We start from the raw sequence: 21,913 nt of genomic DNA on the forward strand, positions 1-21,913 counted from the left end.
TGTCAAGCTTTGTTACAATAATGTGATAAATCTCGAGAAATTTTTGATATTTTAACACTGGGACAAATAAGCGATCATGGGCAGTGTAGTACTATCGAATAATCGATTGTGCAAAAATTCCATTAAAAGCAATAACTTGGCACACCTTGTGCCTAAGAATTGTGTAACTTTCGTCCCCCACAAGGCGTTCGATGATTGGACGCTGAGCGAATCCGATTGTACGAATTTTCGATAATCTGTGCATGTTTAGCTCGTTTCGAAAAATTATCAATATAACGCAATTATTGTTGCTCTAATTGCGGAAAACTCATCTAATTAAAGAGATAAACGATGGACCATCTGCTGCTCGCCGTTTGGTTTCGCACTCTCCGCACTCTGGCTGTCAATGCTGCGATAGGTCAGTTGGAAGATTCATGCAGTCTATAATGTTGCCAAAATTGATCGTTCACATCAGCACCGAGCGTGGTTTTGAGCGAATAGAAAAAAGAAGTAAAAAGAGCAGAGTTTAAACGGTCCAAAATGGTGCTCGTTAGGAATCTGTATGAACCTATCACACGTGCAGTCAGCATACGCGGTACTGGAAAATCAATAGCAAATTACTATTTGGGAAGCGCACGCAAACCTTTCGAGCTCCATCTGATGGGATCTAATGCGCATAACCGATCACGTGGTGTAACCATTTGATAGTTTGCTGTATGCTTGCACAAGAGCCACCACAGGTTTTGCTGTTTGGGCGAGAAGAACAAACAGTAAAATCTATAATAATGATCTATCGTGCACGGTAGATAATTTGGAAATTTTCTCTTTCTAATTTTCGATAAATAATTTTATTAGCGAAACGAGCAAACTGGCAGCTGGAAGCAAAAATAGCGAGAAAGGGGAGAAAAAATCTACGAATAATTGTAGTTTATAGCTAGTTAAACGCAAGCTCACTGTTTGGCTTCTTTTTTGGGTTTCCTCCCTCTGCACTGTGTGAACACAGGATCTCCCCAGTCGATCGAACAAGTTATTAGTCGGATTATCGTTCGCCCCAATCGAATCAGCTATAAAATGACGAATAAATAAACTATGAAAATGGCTTTACAATCCGGACTATGGGGGGCACCCTGTAGTATTTTGACTGTTGATTTTGGCTCCCTGACTGCTGTCTGGTTATGTTTATACTTTTTATCATCGGGAGAGCGATCGTTTACGATTGGCGATCACGATTATGTGTGTAGTAGGAAAAGGCGGTTATTAAAATAATTTGCTCAGCAAAGCTCTTATAGAAGACTAGGTCACGAGTTGTTCATTCTTCTTTCCATCGCTCAATGCTTTACGATTACATCTACAACCGGCATATGCGCTGGTGGGAGTTTGTAATGAATGTTTTTTCCTTCTCTTCAAATTGCACAATTTCCCAACAAAGCTAATAGATTTTCATTCCTCGCCTGATGGACAGGTTTAATATTGATTTGTCAATTATCAAATTAAAGGTGGTTTTACAGGCCATTTTAATCACGTTTCTATATCTTATTTGCTTGCAGGGAATTGTACACGATATTGGAACGGCACAAGTTCACCAAGTCGTCACATGGAAAACTGCAGGCGATGTGGCTGGAGGCACACTATCACGAGGCTGAAAAACTGCGTGGTCGACCGTTAGGTAGGTATTGTAGTTTGCTAGGGAAAAAAACCTGCTATGGATAACAGAAACGTACTTCATACTCCTTGCAAAGCGGATATGACGGCTAAAGTGCCATTAGACAGACAGTTGCTACTGTTTACCGGTGTATGTGCCTTGATCGGTAAAAACAATGTTTGGTTTACAAGTAATATTATCTAATTGACAAAATGACCATTGGGTATTGGGTTTTCCTTATGTGCTATATTTTTTGTTGCCTACATAATGTGAGTACTTTCACTGTTTCTGTGATCCGTGTATTGAGGCATCATTTCGGATCATATGAAGAATGGATATGTTCAACAATTCACGATTCCCGAACAATGCTATAAATCGCAATATTAACTAGGCATTAATTTTACAAAAGCGTGCAGTTTCAACTTAATTCCAATTTTATGCACATCAATAAGTTTATATGTCTGTGTCATAACCACATACACGTTTTCCAAGTTTTTTCTTATAAAAATGTTTCATGATTGGCACCCTACTTTGAAAATTTTTAAATGAATGCTGGATCATTTGGAAATAAGGTTCTCAATTGAAAAAGTTGTGAGCTCAGTGGTCAGATACGCAGGCTTTTGAAAACGTTTAGTTGTTTGTAAATAATTCCGGTTTCTATTTTTCGCAATTTTTATTTAACGTGGATTCGAGATATTCATCATGGAGAAGCAGAAACAGGGTTGCCACCTCTCCGGATTTAAACCGGAGACTCCGGTTTTGGAGACGATCTCGGGGCCGCCGGGTTTTATATCAATTTCTCTGGTTATTATTAGAGACGGTCAAAACTTTAATTGAATTTGTTTGTTTCAAACGAGTTCTTCCGGTGTTAATACTGGCTGCCCCTGCAGCGGTCCTTAACAGCTGGCTAAGGAGAAAAGCTTTGTTCCTTTGTTGGAACCTCCCTAGCGACTATGATGACGAATCACCGAACGTTTACCCCCACAAAAATATTCCGGAAGACAACACAACGCAAGACAACGTGTGCTTCCCAGAACTTGCCGTTTTCCTGCCAGCTTCACTCTGCTTCTCCTGTTAACTGTTGCAGAGTGTAAGCCTTATTCGGCTGATCCTCCACAGCGAGAGTGGCCGTTGCTTTTGGATTTGTTATTGTTAGCTAGGGAAGTGAAATTGCACACCTATCTAAATCGACAAAATGACCAACAAACGAATGTGCGTGCAAAGTGCGATAATTTCTACGGAATTGCTAAATATACAATTATTATTTATTGAACGAACGATCTACCGCTAAAATGATAGAAATGCCTCTGATATTTCGGTCTTTGGACGGTGACTTCAAAACAATAAAAATATTTTAGTCGTAAAAAATAGCTTCCCTTCTAAACTGCATCAATGGATATATATATATATATATATATATATATATATATATATATATATATATATATATATATATATATATATATATATATATATATATATATATATATATATATATATATATATATATATATATATATATATATATATATATATATATATATATATATATATATATATATATATATATATATATATATATATATATATATATATATATATATATATATATATATATATATATATATATATATATATATATATATATATATATATATATATATATATATATATATATATATATATATATATATATATATATATATATATATATATATATATATATATATATATATATATATATATATATATAAACATACACCTACGGGTCGTACTTTTAAATTATTCAAGCATGTATTCAGTTTTTTTGGGGTCCCTGATTTCAGTTTGTGCTAATCTGGGCATTTCAAAGTTGCCTCCTCTCATATTGTGACAAAAGTTAAAGTAAGCTCAGATGCCGAATTTCACATCATTTGGACAATTCTAGACCCCCGCCCACCTTGCTTGAATTTTTTGAAATTGGTACTATGGGAAAATATGAAGGAAAAATATATTAAATGCTATAACTTTTGAAGTAGCACTCAGAAAATTACAATTCATATCTGTGAGAAATAAAAAAAATTACAAAATTCGGGAAAGGAATTCAAAATAATCGACACAAGGTTTTGTTTGCGAAAAAAGTAAAAAGCAATCTGAAAAAGGCTCAGTACTTTGATATAGAGCTGAAATTGTCGGCAATTCCTAAAATTACAAGCATGACACCTTCCGCCGTCGGACGGGTGCGTTTAATGCCGTTTCTCTCTCCCTATGTACAGTTGATGAGCCATCACTAAATATGATGAGTGAACTTTTGTTTGCACTTTTTGTCATGCTCTAACGCTTCCCTCGCAAATATGGTTTGAGACCGAGAGGGCCGTAACCCGTAGCTATTATGACTGCCAATACATCGTAATATATACAATCGACAAAAAAAAACACAAATGAGTGCCTAATAGACTGCGAGGCTCCACCGCAAGGGCTGTAATTTTTCATACTCCTTGCAAAGCGGATATGACGGCATCGTTTGAAAGTTATCATATCTGAAGATCGATGATTATTCGTGTGCAAAACGGATACCTTATGCTATATATGTGTTTCTTTAGCTGGTAGCTTGACAGCTGTTTGGCATTGGGAGTAATATAACAAATAATGATTGAGCGAACTCACGACTGTAGTTTCTGGAGGCCAATGGGCCCGTTTAAAGACTTTTGTAGACTACCCGAAAAAATTGCAATGAAAAAAAAGTCGTAAATATAACGTAAAAGAAAGTTAAACGCAGGAACACTTGCGAAGTTTGTTTATTGTATGCAGCTTGTTTTTTTTTGTTTCTCGGAATGAAAATGTGGTGTCAAAATATCGAGTTGAAATTTATGTCTAAATAATAACAATAAATTTACCGATTTAAGACTATGATCCACACTTCTCCGAGTATTTTAGGGTGACCATTGAAATTAATTCCTGATTATCGACAATAGTTTGAATGGATCCATATATCCAAAGTTTTCAATTTTATAGAAGACGAGGAGCAACATTTCACTGCGTTGACTCATTGACACACCAGCAGTAGACTGATTCGCTTCTTTAACAGCTACCATGTTCTATATCTTGTCAGAGTTGCCAGTTGCCAGTCGTATTCTCGCAACCTCCCTTTTAAAGGACACAAATACCTCTTCCACTGCTCTGCGATTAACGCAAATGATGTCGATGTTGTCTGCGAAGCCAAGAAGCATGTGAGATCACGCAGTGATGGTTCCGTTCCAGTGGACATCAAATCTTCGTGTCACTCCTTTGAGTGCTATGTTGAACAATACATTAGAGAGTGCATTGCTCTACTTCAATCCATCTAACGTAAACATCGATTGGCATGTCTTTCCGGCTACTTTGATGCTCGTTATTGATCCATCCAGTGTCTTACGAATCACCGTAATCAGTTTTGTCGAAAAGCATTGTTCAAACATTACCTGTCGCAGTTCGTTTCATTCCACTGAATCACACGCCACCTTAAAATGCACATACAGTTGGTAAGTGCGCAAGGTGTGTACCCGAAATCTTCCCATACTTTGTCGCAGTGCAAGCATCTGGTCCGTCGTTGACCGTTCTTCCGTTGCAAGCTTTCTGGCTAGGTTTTTCTCGTCCGTCGCTCTGTGGCACTTGGCAGCGAACAAGGTATTCTGCTGGTTTACACGTGATGTATCAAACACTTCTGGGATATTGTACTGACCACCTCATGGTGCACCTACTGCTAAGCTGCGTACAGGTTATTTCTTGTTGTCACTTGTTTCTTATGCGACTGGAATCGGAGTCTTACACACCACTAAATAATAGTCAGAGTCAAAGTTTGGTCACCGGAAGGTTCTTACTTCAATGTTGATTTATTTATTTAAATTACTTTATTCGTTAATTTATAGATTTTTAAATTTTTTATTTATATAATTATTTATTCAGTAATTTTTTATTCATTTATTTATTTATCAATTTATTTATTTATTTATTCATTTATTGTTTATATATAAGTCATTCCATGCGAAGAAACCGATCCCTATGTAGTCGACCATTATTCGAGGGCCAATATTGGATTATACTAATTTTTGTTTTGATTGGACAACCCTCGGTTTCCCTCCATTTTCGTAAATCGACGAAAACATTAAATTATTTGTTTTCGTCTGATCATATCTTCGCAACTATTTTGGGTAAAAACAAATCCGCGAGAATCATTAAGAAATTTGAGAAAGTTTTTGGCGGCAGTGTTGCCATACACAAAGTTTTTACATTATAAGTGTGAAAGTGCATTTTGCTCGCAGTAAACAACGACAATATTGAAGTACTCCATTTGAATTAACGCAAAAGGTTAGCACAATATTTTTAGATACTAACTTTAGTTAAATCTACTGATAAATAATCCAAATTATGACATTTCATTAACTAAATTCAGTGACAATGCCTTCTGTCTTTTGGAACTGCAGGTTTTGTGCCAAGTTGCTCCCTAAGAAGAAACCACTTTGTGCTTGAAGGACACAAACCCTTGGGTTTCTAATTTCGGATTAGCGGTATCCTTTAGCATATTGTTTGCTGAAGTATGTCTCACCAGCAAACAGAACTTCTTCCCTTACGGGACTCGTTAGCTAGAAGTCGTTGGGTGTGCTCACAAGTAACGTTTCGAAGTTGGGACTAGCGTGAGTCTGGTTACTCAGTCGAGCTCCATATTTCTGAAGAGACGCAGTCAACACGCAAAACTCTTGACTATTACAAATTGGTTTTGATTAGAATTTAAGCTAATTAAAAAGTGATAAGAGATGATCAACTTGCATTATGTGTATTTATTTTTTTTATTTCGATTATAGAGGTTTTAACCTTAGGGTCAATCGCCTCTTTTTCGAATTAGAGATATCTCCTTTAGAAAAATCTCTAACCCTATGTGCTCGGCCGAGGCCCGAACCCAGGTGAGCTGCAGACAAGCCAATCGATTTACTAACTACGCTGTGCCCACCACTAATTATGTGTATAACATTAAACGTAATAATTTAAATATTGTAGCAGTCCAATTATCAGCCATGTATTTGCATTATACTTTTAAAAATTTTAATGCATTCGTCTTCTCCAAATATTTATTTATTTATTTTTGATAATAAAAATCAACACAATGATCCTAATGGTGTTTTTTCAAGTATAATTCTAAATTTTAACTGTATTATGGGAGTGGGCGTAGCGTATTGGTAAATCGATTGCCTTGTACGCAGCGCACCTGGGTTCGAGTCCCGACCCCGCACATAGGGTTAGAAATTTTTCCTAAGAGATTTTTCTAACCCGAAGATGCGAATGACCTTAAAGTTAAAACCTCTATAATTGAAATAAAAAAAACTGTATTATGCAACGTGGTAAGCAACCCGCCGGATACTTTGTTGAACGTTCTCTGTAATCCAATATCGGCACCGTTGACTCCGTAGCTAGTGCTGCGTAGGGGTATTCGTAGGAAGGCATTATTGCGGAAGGCTCTAGAAAGAACGTTCATACTTACACTGCTGGTCAATAAAATAGGTGTGAGATAAAAATACATGAAATTTTGAGTTTTCTCTAAAAATATTTTTATATTCAAATATTTTATAGTTAGGCACAGTCGTAAATCTGAAAAAGAACACTTTTATTTGTAAATTAAATGTTATGCTTAATCGTAACTCTTTCTTTTCCATGAAATCCAAAAAAGTACCTGGTCAATGAAATAGGTGTATTGTAATCTATTGCATTAAAATTTTTCAAATCCAATGATTTTAAGACTTCAACATTTTTAACAATTAGTAACCTGTGTAAGCTCCCTTATTCAACCAAATTTCATCCATTTGCCTTGGCAATGAGTCATTCAAACGCTGATAAATTTCCGTTGGTGTAGGGTAGCATTCCTTTTAAGCTGCTTCCCACAAACGATCCTTATTTGTGAAATTTCGATCGAATAACTTCTTTTTAAGCACATTCCGTAAATTTTCTACGGGATTGATGACAGGATATTGGCATGGTCCGAAATTATAGTCATTTTATTATCCCGAAATCATTCCTTTACATACTTCGATGTGTGTTTTTGGTCAATATCCTGCTGAAACTGTCATGTAAAGGCACGTTATCTTTGGCATAGGACTGCATGACATCCTTTAGGATGTCCATCCTTTAGCCTTGCATTCGAATCTTGCCATTATAGTGGCGTAGCGAAGAATAGGACCTGCACCATTCCACGAAAAGCAAGCCCCAAACCTCATTGTTCTCGCCTCCGTGCTTTACCATATTTTGCGTGTGTCGCAGATCAAACTGTTTGCACTTTGGACGTTTAACGTTTCGTTGTGCATCGGAGGAAAACAGGTTTACCTTTGATTCGTCCCTCCGAAGGATATGTCGCCATTTTTTGATTCCTTCTGAACCAGGCCCATTAACGCTGTTGAAAAGCTAAGTGCATTTTTCTTTAAAGGCTTTGGCTTCGAAATAGTGGAACCTTCTTAGCAATTCTTTCTGGAAGATTGGAATTTTACGGCCTACAGCGAACTGTTCTCGGACCTACCACTTTTCCAATTTGTGCTGAATTAGTCTTGGATGACGCGAATGGATCAGATTTCGCTAAAATTGCAATACGATGGTCAGCTGCTGTAGATGTTTCCTTGGGTTTTTTGTGTGTTTCCTTTTTTCAAAGGTTTTAAGGCATTTGTAACGAAGTTTTCGGAACGCCGCAGTGTATTCGCGATTTATTTATACGTCTTATCTTCTTGAACAAAATTTCTTAGCAAAACTCGTTCCACTTGAGTACAGTGAGATGCTCGACCCATTCTATAACAAATCTTGGACTTATTCAATATTTAAATACATTCATTAACACGCAGAATTCAAACTTCACCAAATAAAACGTATATTGGAATTATGTAAAATAATAACACGTTAATATATTTCACACACCTATTATATTGACCATACCAAAAAACCTGCGGTAGTCTTGTTTTGCATCTTGACAAAGATTGCAAATATAATCATCGCCAACAACCCACTAATAACTTGACAGATCCCAAGGCTTCTGTGTGCAGAAGGTGTGATTGAGATTGCTGCAACTTGGTATGCGTAATTGAGAGAAAAACAAAATAATCTATCACACACCTATTTTATTGGCCAGCAGTGTATTTCGCTGTGAAACGTCGGGCAATCAATTCTGTCGTTTAAAACATCAGACATCATGGTACATGTGACAGGTCTCATTTCTCTGTCCACGACTTTCGTAACTTAGCAAATCTCCATGGACGGAGAGCAAAACGTATAAATCTACGCTGAACTGACTCAATTTGATGAACACTATTGAGGTAGTGAGGATTTCATACCACAGAGCAATATTCAAATTTCAGACAGTAAATGCCCGTGAAGTGCTTAGTTGTTCTTATAAGAAAGCCCAAGCATCGGGATGCGTCATTATAAACCCCAAGATTTTTGACACAAGTCTTTCTGATAATCACTTCTCTACCAAAGTGGTAGTCAAATTGGACAGACTCCTTTTTCGGTGTGAACGTAAAAATCGAGATTTTTCGAGGTTTAAGGTCATTCGGTTGACTTGACATCAATCTGCAAAAAATACCAAGTGTCGTTGGAGAAATACAGCGTTCTCTATACTTTGGATTCTGTAATAGATCTTTAGTTCATCAGCGAATTACAGCCGTGGGCCTTCCAGGGCAAAATTGACATCGTTGAAGTACAGTAGAAAAATCAATAGGCCGGGATGGCTGCCTTGCGGAATTCCGGATGAGGCGAGGAACTCTTCCGAAACACGATCGCCTATCTTAACGGTAAGACGGCGATTACTGTGATATGATTGAATCCAGCCAATTATATTGGAATAATAGCCAAGTCTATCCATCTTGGTAACAGTTCTTATCGAAAGCCTCCGATAAATCAGTTTATATAGTGCCCGTTTCAAAACCACTTGTTAATGTGGCTGTGACATAAGACGTGAAAGACTAAAGATTAGTGGCCGGCATGAGCCGATACTGAATCTCGACGATATATTACCTGCTGTGCTTGCATTTAGGATCCAAAACATCCTTTTCAAACATCTTGAGTAAAGTAAGCCCACTGTAATTATCAATTTCTTTTTTAACGCTTTTTTGGAAATATGAATGAAGACTTCCACAAAGCGGGAAACACTCCTGTGGCAAGTGACTTTCGGAACAAATGACGGAGAGGTGCGACAACACCGACTGAGCATTTCTTCAGAATTACTGCTGAAATTCCATCTGGTCCTGTTGAGCTTGTCGTCTTCATTCCAGCGATCACCTTTCTTATTGAATCGACATTAATATGGTTCAATGACTGGTTTGAGATAGGCACATTAGAAGCTGCACGTGGGATTTGCTGCGGCGTTAAGAATTCATTGGAAAAACACGGTGGGAGAACCTCTCGAAAAAAAATATAAAAAGTACCTAAACACTTAATATATATCTAGCCGATCTCGAGAGATTCCGCCTTGAAGCAAAAATCTCCCAAATTCTCTTGTAAAATCGTTTACTTTGCAAAACAAAATTGATTTGACATGCAATTTGGGGATGTTGTAAATTTTTTGATCACTTTTGGTTTTGTTATTGGATTAATCTATAAAGAAGATTGTGTTCCAAAACGACTCCTTCTTTTCCTGAAGTATCGTTAAGATCTCACACAGTTTCGGCCGGATTGGGATTTACATTGTATTGTATTAGTACGAAGCTAACAATATTTATTTTGTCTAACAGAAATAAATACTGCAAATGCCCTGGAACAGCATGTTTTTCGAGTATTTTGGTCCGTTACGAATTCAGTGCACCGTAGAAGTCCAAAAATAATTCAACCTGAGCTTGAAGTCAGTAAAATTTTGTGCCTACTTTTTCATGTTTAGTGTCCGCTTCATTATCACCCAATTAGATGGAACTGGTGAATTCAGCTCCTTTACCAGACTTCATTGTCGTTGTGGCATAACCTTGCTGTAAGGCCATTACAGGCTGGTTAGTTATAGCCAAAACATAACCTGTGATGCAACTGACTAACTTAAGAGTAAAATCTGTAGTCACTTAATTAAGAATAAAATCTGTGGTTGAGATACTTACTATTGTATACTTCCGAATTCTAAGTGTCTAATCCGTCACAAAAGCTCAAAAGATGCCACAGGATCAGATCCTTGGCCAAATTACATTTTTTCGCGAACTTATCCGCGATAATAAACTAGCCAGGGTACAAGGTCCAATTTGAGCCACGGAATATGTTTGAAATCGATTTTCGCAAAGGTTTCATCTTCGATCGAGAGACATTCGTTGACTTTTATCAGCCTCTGGTTGCAATGCTTGCAGGCCAGGGTGCTTACCACTGTTTGTTGCTTGAGGTTTTAGTTTGGTTGTTTGCTTGCTCGGTAACAAAAGTACCCTTTTCGAAGACGGATTCGCCACACAGTGCTGCGGTTGGTGTAAATTGTTTTCGCAAAATCATATTTCTTGATATTTAGTTCAGCGTTGATATTTGGTATGACTTTTAACCAAAGTTGATGTAAAACAGTTTCACTTAGACGCTTTGCGGGAAGTTTTGATTTCCATATACTTTTTAAACACCTGGGACCACAGTACTTTTGGGATAAACCAGCAGTTTTGATAGCTCCAGAATTGACTCTGATCGATTTGCTTTTCTCCTTGTTTATGATATCTCGGAATCATGTTAGTTTATGAATGCTTAAAAAATGGACCGAGTGGAACTGTTTACAAGTAAAAAATAAAACTTAAAAAGCTTTCATGTTCGACTACTGGGGACGCGGCTATTGCAAAAATTAGGAACTCAACTTCTGACTGATCTAGCCTTTACAAAACATGATGGAAAGTAACTTTTTAAGACATTTATTTTTATGGTTTTTAATGTAATTTGGTCGAATGCTATTTGGCCGAATGCCGTTCGACCGAATGTCATTTAGCCGTTTGGCCGAAAGTTGTTAGGTCGAATGCCATTTGGCCGAATGCCGTTTGGGCGAATGCCGTTTGGCCGAATGCCGTTTGGTCGAATGCCGTTTGGCCGAATGCCGAATGTCGTTTGGCCGAATGCCGAATGTCGTTTGGCCGAATGCCACTTGGCTGAATGCCGCTTGGCCGAATGCCGTTTGGCCGAATGCCGTTTGGCCGCATGTCGTTTGTTCGAATGACATTTACCCGAATACAGTTTGACTAAATGCCATTTGGCTGAATACCATTTAGCCAAGGGTAGTTTAGTCGAACGGCACACTTTGATTGAATTTTAGTCGATTTTTAAATGTATACATTGGATCGTGCATTTGTTTAAATGGTCTATTACACATGGTATCTTTTGAAAGAACATAAGAAATCACATGCTCCTAAATATTATTAAAAAACCCATCACCATGAACAGCTACAGCATTCCCTTCGTTTCAGCGCATTGCGGTTGATGTAAATGATTCACAATTTCCTTTCGCAACAGCAATCCGTCCACGTTCTATCGTTATCCATAGAGCGGAAGATACAGAAAACACATCGTCGCAAAAAAAGCAATTTTCACTTTTCCTAACCTTGTACTTTTTTTACTATTTTCCTGGTCCTTCCACATTTTCTTTTCCCGACCACCGTTCGCGGCCGGTTGAAGGTCCCGTCGATAAATATCGCGTCCGGAAGAAATTTCCGCTACCACGGACAATCTGGGACGGCGAGCAGAAGACCCACTGCTTCAAAGAGCGAACGCGGAGCCTGCTTAGAGAGTGGTACCTGCAGGACCCATATCCGAATCCGACCAAGAAGCGGGAGCTGGCGCAGGCCACCGGTCTCACACCGACACAGGTGGGAAATTGGTTTAAAAATAGACGCCAACGTGATCGGGCAGCAGCGGCCAAAAATAGGTAAGTCGATTTTTTTTATCTCACAACTCTTGTCGTTGTCTGCGAGACTTCGCCACCGTTGTCGTCCTGGTCGCATTCGTTACTGTATGTATATCGGAGATTCCTTGCGGTGGAAAGGTGTGACATTTTATCGACCTGTGTCGCGTTTGCTCCATTTAACTTTCCTGTTCCTGCTTTTTTCCTTCCACTGCGGAAAATTCCGGAAATGTGCAAACGAGTCCCTTTTCATTCGACTTCCTTTTCCAATGGAAGGCTCACACCTCAATTGTATATACCAACCTTCTATTATCCTGGTGTGAGATAATCAGTGTAACAAACCGTCAGGTATCGGAGGAGAGGGAAATCGTATCATTTTCTGGTTTTGTATTGGTGGAAACGTTTTCGGTACATAGGCAACTAGGGTTCGAAGACAATAAGTATATCACGGCAACGGGAGCGTTCGGATAGGGGCTGTAGGGGATTAAAAAACATTTCAGATGCAAATTTTCGTAGCTAGATACGAAATAACAATAACAGAATAGATGACAAAATTCGGTTCCAGTGAGTGGTTTTGAAACAATTTGTGCAATGGCATCATGGCGTAGCGAATTGTTCTGCTTTTTCTAGGTTCATATCATTTGCTGATAATTTTGTTTAATTCTGGGTACAAGCATTCGTGAAAGAATGTTACAGATATCAGACGAAAAGGTTCCGTAACTGTAGAATGTAAGCATAAGGGTCTAATTAATTTGTATCTTGACCAATAAATTGTTTGAAATAGGCGATTTTTTGTTACATCTTGACATTCCAAATTAATTTCTGCTAGTCTAAGAATGGTGATATATTTTTAGATCATCTTTTATTATATTAAATGCAAGACGCACAAAAAATAATCCGAAACAAGTCACATAGCCTTCGATCATCTGAATGGTCTTCAAAGCTGGGTAAATTATTTTCTTCCGAAGCAGCAGCTGACAACTATATGCAAATCCGTCGATAATGGATTTCTAGGTTGGCTTATTTTCCTCGGTTCTCCAGTACTGAGTTGCTTCTCCGGCATTATCGTAATGTGACCCTACTGGTGTTATTTGTGTGGTTTGTTTTTCTTGTGGTTCCATGTTCAGGATTAGCATCGTTTGGCATCGCATAAAATAGGAACATAATTACCAGAAATGGTCATTGTTATTGAAAGGCTGCTCAGAAAAAAAGAACTTACTTTACACAGTATACGTTTATTTGTATGCTTCGTTTTTTATGTGCCGCATCATAGTAACATTTAGATATTTAGTAGTATTGTAATTACTGTAGAATAATATACAAATTAAAGTCATATTTTGCCTTTGAAACTAGAATACATTTTATAATTCTGCCGAGCCCATTTTGCTGCTTCACACAAACAAGCTATCAATTGAAATCTCAGCTGCCAGTGTTATTTCTAAAAATTGGTTTTTGGAGTGATATCTGGATCGCTATAAAATGTTGATCAAATTCAACAAGTCTGTAGCTATTTAGGCTGCGCTATCAAGTGCCAGTCACAAGCACGCTGTAAATGAGAATCTTACCTGTTTACCCAGGAAGGGGAAACCAAGCAACTAACATTGAACAGGTAGATTATTATTATATGTCGTCCGAGTGATTGCCTTGTCCGTTCACTGTCTGACTTTGAAAATCCCCGGATTAAATTATTATTTTTGTAAATATTGTGACTATTAGGACAGCTTTTTGCCTCTAATTGCTATTTATACCACCAGGAAAAAGCTACCCTGAATCACCAAATGCTATAATATTGACCGTCTGGTGGTAAGTTATAGGTTTCTAAATTCCTTCTCTTTATCGAAATCTCTCTTCCTGTTTCGCCAATACCCCGAAAGCAATCGGTACAACATTCTCCTCTTCTCTATCCTGCACTGCATGTAGTGGCAATGACCATTCAGAAACATTATTATTTTCATGTTTACCACATACTTTCCCGCCCTCGTTTAACTTCGAACTCCGGACGGGAATTGAAAGGGACGCAGACCTAAGCCACGACAGCCAACGGCATAGGACGATTGAGATGTCTATTACTAAACGACTGCCTGCCTGCTAGCGGAGCCCGGTTCGAAAAAAGGTGGACAATCATTACGGTTTTATAGACTGTTGCCCTCCTTCTACCACAGCTCCTAACTGTGGTGCACCCCTTGGGATCCATCAAGATTCTGCTGTGGTCTCCGGTCTGAGGTCTATCTTTTCCTAATTCAACTTTTGTTTGCCTATTTGTACTCTTGAACAGCTCAATTTTCAGTAATATAATTGATTGGAAATAGCTTCTGAATTACCGGGCTCCCAGGCGTACGTCGAGGAACCACGGTCTGGCTGCCATAAACACATTTCAGATGTGTGGAATTCCGAGTCTCAAAACTCTGGCAAGCTGCTGAAAATTGTGCGAAGGCGATGACGTCTGGGGAGAAGTGCTGCAAAGTGTATGAGAGAGAGAAAGATGTGGAGTTAATTGAAAAATCCCTCACTTTGCCCATGATTCCAGTAATCGTGCGTGTAACGTGTGGTGCTGCCTTTGGCTATTGGTATCTTCCCTCGTTTGTGGCTGTTTTTTTGTGTGTGCAACAGGCCACAGACCAGCCGAATTCCAAGCAGCCCAACAACCGGTCGCTAGCTCTGACCAGGGAGGGCAATCACAACTGCTACTGAACGAGGATGATGGTTATGGTGATGATGATAATGATAATGACGTCGCTCGGATGACGCTGATTTCACGGTGAGCTCTGCACGATAAGTGCCTGTAATCTTGGCGAAACAGTGAGGGATGAAGAGATATAGAGACCATGTGAAAGAATATCGTTTTAACCATGGTGGAGGAATGCTTTCTTCGAAATTATCATTTAAAGCTATGAATAATAATTACTCACCAAACGGTGAAGCGTAGATAGATAGGAGGAAAAAGTATCATCAATCAAACCAATTGAATCGTTCCAACTAAATCAATCGATCGATAACTAGGAAGCTGTTAGTTTTTTTAGTTCGTGGGAATTTTCTATTTTGCATCGAAGCTAATCTCGCAACTGTGCTTTTTCTGAACAATATACAAACGTAAGGTAATCGGATTCACAGATGTTCACAAAGAACTTCAATATTCTTGTAGGTTAATTGAGCTACCGAAAATAGTCGCTAGAACAGAACATACTTCATACACCAGCTTCAAATATATTTGAATGCATTTGTCATCTTTTTCAACGACGTGCGTTGGTTGTTATGTAAAATTACTTTTTTACTTGGATCAATCAGTGTGCCTTATATGACGAAACCGGATAAAGGTAACTTTCGAATGCAAAGCTCCCTTTTCATCTTCAGTAAATAATAGGTCTCTGTGAGGTACTAGCTGGACTCGATATTCCTACCCCTTCCTCGTGATAATATTGGTAACACTTCCATATAATGTTGGTAACACTGTCATACAATGTTGGCGGGATTCTTGAGCGGCATCGCCAGCACAGCGGCTGCGATAGCGAGTGCCGGTCAGTCTTTCTCGAGTCAGCGCATTAAACAGGTAAGACATATTTCGTAGGTCCATTGGATTTCTGTATCGAGTGATTTCCTAGCAGAAAATTATAACGAGCCCTTCCTGCTCTAATACGCAGAGGTGGAAGGATTTTTACATTGGCGATCCTGCCAGGAGTAAATGCTTGTGAAATCACTCGGCACGGGAATACCTTTGGTCGATTATAAATCAGTAACATGTGATGTGTAATGAAAACCATTAAAAAGAGAACGCCATCTTGTAAGGGAAACCGTCCAAGATGGCGTAAAGAAAAATGGTTCGAAAGGAGCACCACCGGGAAAATAGTGTGTTGAGACAACCCCTAAAACGGATAATGAAAATCGTGAAATAAAATGGCGTGTTGAGGTAACCGTCGGAATTAATATAGCAGGAATGTAAAGAAGACAACCTGCCAATGACGTGACAAGATGTCCGCCTAGAGAATTTGTAATGAAAACAAAAAAATGGCGTGTTGAGATAACCGTCCGAATGAATGTAAAGAAAACAACCTGCTAATGGCGTGTCAGGATGTCCGCCTAGTGAAGAATATGTAATGAAAACGATAAAACAAAATGGCGCGTTGAAAGAACCGTCGGAATTAATATAGCAGGAATGTAAAGAACACAACCTGCTAATGGCGTGTCAAGATGTCCGTCTAGAGAATTTGTAATGAAAACAAAAAAAATGGCGCGTTGACAACCGTCGGAATGAATAGCATAGCAGGGATGTAAAGAAAACAACCTGGAATAAAAAAATTTATGTGTCAGGATGTCGGCCTATTGAAAAACTTGCGGTGATAACCATGAAACAGTATGGCGTGTGTAGATAACCGTCTAAATACAAATAGGGTGTAAGAAAAAAACCATCTTAAACAATAAAAAGGACGTGTTAGAACTACTGCCAAATCATAAGCAAAAAAATTATATGAGACAAGGAATTAAAAGAGCGCAAATAAAAATTTTGGAATGTAATCGAATTAATTGAATTTCATTGACGGTCCCCAAAACATAATCCTTTTTAAATCTGGTTTTCAAAAAAAAATAAAATAAAGAAAATTTGTTAAAAAAAATAGACTAACACGAAACATCTTGCTTTCAACGCTTTCAGGCGACTATTTGTTGAAAAATTGAGTGCAAGATTTAAAATGGAAGGCAGATACGTTCGCGTCAACCAGCCTAGCGAAGGCGTGTCGGATAACGAATCGGACGTTATGTAGGAGTATCCAGACGTTGGGAGATATGTTCGTGCTCCAAATTTTTATGATAACGAATATGTAGAGCAAATAGATGATGAAAGCGATCAATATAATCACTATCGAGTAACTACGAGCCAAAGTCTGGAGAATGAAATGTTAAAACAACAGCTCGCCGACATGCGAAAAGCTGTTGCAGAATTATCCTCGGGAAGCAAGGGTCAAGAGGAACGCAATGTGGGAGCAAACGTTGCGGAAGATAGCTGGACCAATTTTCGCACAATTCCATCGTCACAGCCCACCGGGAGTAATTCAAGCATCAGATGGGATCAAATGAAACCATTCCCCAAAAACGTACAAGCTAATAGAATGTGGGAAGAGTGGACCAAATATATAGAGAATTTCGAAATTGCTGCTTCACTATCAAACGCTACCGATCCTGTGCGGCGTTCACAGCTGTTGTTCCTGTCTATGGGAGATCAATTACAGGGCATCGTACGAGCAGCGAGACTCCGACCGAATCTAAACGACGGACAGTGCTACAGGCTAGAGAATATCGAGAAGCTTAAACGCACAGGAATCAGCATCGAAAGAGGACAAGATGATTCCGGAGGCAGTGATATCCTCTCGACCGTCTAGAGAGAAGAGGGCTCCGTTGCACATGACCGACTACGTACGGCAGCTTGGAGATGACGTTTGATAAGATACTACTTCTGATGTTGGCATGAAGTGCTGAAAATGCCAAATAAATAGCTTCGTGAAATGTCTTTATTCATTACGTACTCACTATAAAATCCCATAGTCTCCTGGTCACAATTCTATTCATATTGTCAAAACTAAATTTGGAAGCAAATGAAAACTATTATGAACTGAAAAAATAAAATAAAATAGACTGCTGCACTTGCGGTTTACTAGAAAAATAAAAGAAAATAGTGTGGGCACAAGGTACACGGATGTCAGGTAGTTTTTTTTTTCAAATGTCTTAACATTTAACAAAAATTGTCTTCAATTGTGTTCATGGATCAGAATTACGAAACGGTTTTGGATTTTAGCCACGATTCTGCCAGAAACCAGACAGATTTCCGAATAAAATTGTTTTCAAAATGTATAAACTGTCTTCACAGCATGCAATGTCTTCACATCTGGCATCTCTGCAAACGTGACAGTTATGAAACCCAAGACAATATATAAAGGCGTTACGGAGATCTCGTCACACAGACGAACTGGTATATGAATTAGAAGAAACACTGAGAATTTATAGTTCACATATGTTTGTATGTCCTTTTTCGTTTATGCTGCAATGATTTTTATGCATTTTCTGGCATATACCTCGAATATGCACATGAAAAATATTGAATATGCACATGAGCCGTACAAAAATTTATTTCACTGAGCGATTTGAAGCGCCTAAAAACATGATCAACATTAAGCTGCTTTGTACACGGTAAAAAAGTGACGCAGAATTTTGGGTTTTAAAATACCCTAAATTAAGTAAAGCACTTAAACTATCCAGGAAGCACGAAATTTTTTTTTTCCTTTAGAGAAGGGGAAGGATGTGAGGTACTAGCTGGACTCGATATTCCTACCCCTTCCTCGTGATAATATTGGTAACACTTCCATATAATGTTGGTAACACTGTCATACAATGTTGGCGGGATTCTTGAGCGGCATCGCCAGCACAGCGGCTGCGATAGCGAGTGCCGGTCAGTCTTTCTCGAGTCAGCGCATTAAACAGGTAAGACATATTTCGTAGGTCCATTGGATTTCTGTATCGAGTGATTTCCTAGCAGAAAATTATAACGAGCCCTTCCTGCTCTAATACGCAGGATGGATGGAAGGATTTTTACAGTCTCGATTAGGCCGGAGCTCCACATGTTTGCTTCTGAGTTTCATTCATCTCAAAACGATCTCAGAAACGATCTCCTGCGTTTTACACGCAAAGCGCACTAGATCGAATTGACGATTTTTTGTTGTTTGCATCGCTCGTTTGTAGGTCTGGTTTGAGTAGATGAAACCGCTGAAAAAGCTTGTCCGTTGAGGCAAGGATCTTAGTGCACACTGACAAATTGCACACACAGACTATATGTAATGGTATAATGACAATTATTTAATATTAAATGATGCTAAAATATCAATGTAAAACTGTATAAAAACGGTAATCAACTCAGTAAAGCAATCGATTTGAGTCGTATAGTCAGGATGTTTTGAAGAAACTATAAATTATTGTCCCGATCTCTTCCTGCTTCTAGTTCAGTAAAGCACATCACTTCAGCTGTGGCATTCGTGCTACTTGTTCAGCATGCTAAAGTTTCCCGTATTTATCTGTCTTGCGATGTTAGTATGCTTGTATACTTCACACAAATGGTGATTCATGCATATGTAACATCTTGCTTTTTCTGATTTGCTTTGGAGTATTGAGCTCAAAGTTTTGCGCTCAAACACCTAGAGCACTTAATAAGCGATTCATGCATGACAAGAAAGTTTTATCCGTGTTATATTACGACATTTGTGTGCATCTCGAAAGTAATATACTCAACACATAGTACGTACATATACGTAATTTCCAGTAAGCAGCTGATAATCCAAATTTCTCTACTATCCTAAAATAGATTTCCTTTACTTTTTTGGTGGATCCACAGCTTCTCCACCTTTAGATATCCTTATTCTGTTCTACCCACAACACGCATTCGACTCCTAGCCGGATTTTTATGCTCTGTTTCTCTTTGAAACTTCCAATGGAACCAGCTGCAGATTTTTACGAATAGCACCCAATACTTCCGTGGATTTGCCGTAACGTTTCTTACAGGTTCTCTTTACACCAAAAACCCGATGAGTAAGTTTTTATTATTTCTGCGTAAGATTATTGCTTTTTGGTAATAGACACAGCAATTACGATTTGCGGTATTAAAGCCTTATTACCACAAACGTTTAGAACGGTGGAATGACTAACTTCAGTAGCAGTACATGTATGTGCATAACACAACCAAACATTTATCAGCATGTGTCAACCTCGGCTCTATTCATATGTGGGATGAGTCGATCGATTCCCATGATTGTATTAGTATCGAGTCAAACAAACCGGAATCCTGGGTGGTTTCTGTCGGAATACTGGCAGAAACCAGCAGGAATTTCAAATTTTTTAACTGCGAAGATTGGAATGCACAATAAAATATTATAAATCGATACGATGCTTTTTATCGGACCCTTCCCTTAGTTTCTAGAGACCTGGTTTCGATTTGGGCCCATAGCCAGACCCCGAATTCGGAACAAACCACGGATCCGACCTATAGTTTTACCTGGATCAGGACCAGCTCCCTGATCCAAACGATTCACTTTCCCCTTACCAAGTCCAGACGTGAACCAGGACTAGACTTGGTGTTGAGATCCAGAAAAACATCTTGATCATGACGGGAAGTTACAGCAAATGACGGAGAGAACTGTTCATATTTTGTGCAATCACTACCTTGCTCTTGACGTCTGGATAGAACAGAGATTTCAGCTCAAAACAGTGCAGAATTCCCCGCCACCAACGTTGCCAAGTATTTTGAATCGATATCTGGCACTTTCAACAAAAAGTCTGGGAAAATCTGACACACGATTGCTTGCAATTAAATTGCTTCCATGCAGAATTTTTTCATTGAATTGATGAGTTTGGCGAATTTTATCCATGTAGTTGTTGAATCCGAAAGGTTAAAAAATGGTTTTCACTATCTGATGTTTCATGCATTAGTAGAAGTGACACAATTTGTTTTTTTATTCAGTTCGTTTATTTGATAGGTACAAATGCGCTAGCTTGGCGGTGCCAAATTCTTTTGTTTTTTTACATTTTAAACACTTAAATCCAGGAGGTTACAATGTTCAGATATTTTTTATATTGAGAGGAAGGATTCTACAGCTATCTTAAGACTAGAAATACAGTTCTACATACAAGTGGGGGGTAAAAGTTACAATTTGTTTATATGCCACTGAAAATGGTGTACATGAAATGTATTGAAATAAAAAAATCCAAAGACGCACAACGTTCTTCAATATTAACTTTAGGTAGTTTCGAGTTTTACTTCTTACTCGCACTAATTACGGTTGTCATCAAACAAGAATTACTCAGGAGTCTTTTTCTTATCTATATTCCAATTGAACTAAAACTTCAATATAATTAATTTATAGTTGATTAGAAAAAAAATAAATCAGTAATCAGTTGTAATTTTTGTCGTAGTTAAATGAAAAGTACCATCACAGTTCACCTAAATTCACCTTAGTGACTGATGTCCGCGAAATAGTGTCAAAAGGACTCAATTTTATGTAATTTTTCATTTTCGTGTTGAAATTAACTCATCAGTTTGTGTTTTGCATGGTGTGTAAGAATTCTCGGATTAAGAATTTTTGTTCTTTTGCGATTACTTGACACGTCCTAATCAAAGTGTATACGCTCAATTTAGCTTGATGGTTCAATGATTTTATCGTGATCGATATACACGGAGATCCTAATCCTAACGCCATTACTCTCTGCGAAATGTGCCCAATTACGCAAAATAGACCTTTCTGCATCGGCCTAACCTTTGAACGATATTGATACAACGTTCCAGATGTGATGGAACGGGATAAAAGAAAATTTTGTAAGCTTTACACACAACAATGAAGACGGACTCACTCAAAACTATAAATATTCGAATACAACCGAAACTCTCCAGAAAAATGCGGCGTTATTGAGCGATGTATAAAATCACTGAGAAAAAAATA

General features: G+C 38.2%; 1 protein-coding gene across 1 annotated transcript in view; it reads left to right on the top strand.

Moving 5' to 3' along the window:
- LOC131683456 (homeobox protein SIX3) overlaps window positions 1–21,913 on the top strand; it is a 187,535-nt gene that overhangs the window by 15,173 nt on the left and 150,449 nt on the right. Inside the window, exons 2-3 of the mRNA XM_058965464.1 lie at window positions 1,527–1,645; window positions 12,221–12,470. Of these exons, the coding sequence (XP_058821447.1) occupies window positions 1,527–1,645; window positions 12,221–12,470 (369 nt within the window). The remainder of the gene's footprint in view (window positions 1–1,526; window positions 1,646–12,220; window positions 12,471–21,913) is intronic.

The sequence above is a fragment of the Topomyia yanbarensis genome, chromosome 2 (genome assembly GCF_030247195.1).
Source record: "Topomyia yanbarensis strain Yona2022 chromosome 2, ASM3024719v1, whole genome shotgun sequence".
In the NCBI taxonomy this organism is placed as follows: Eukaryota; Metazoa; Arthropoda; class Insecta; order Diptera; family Culicidae; genus Topomyia; species Topomyia yanbarensis.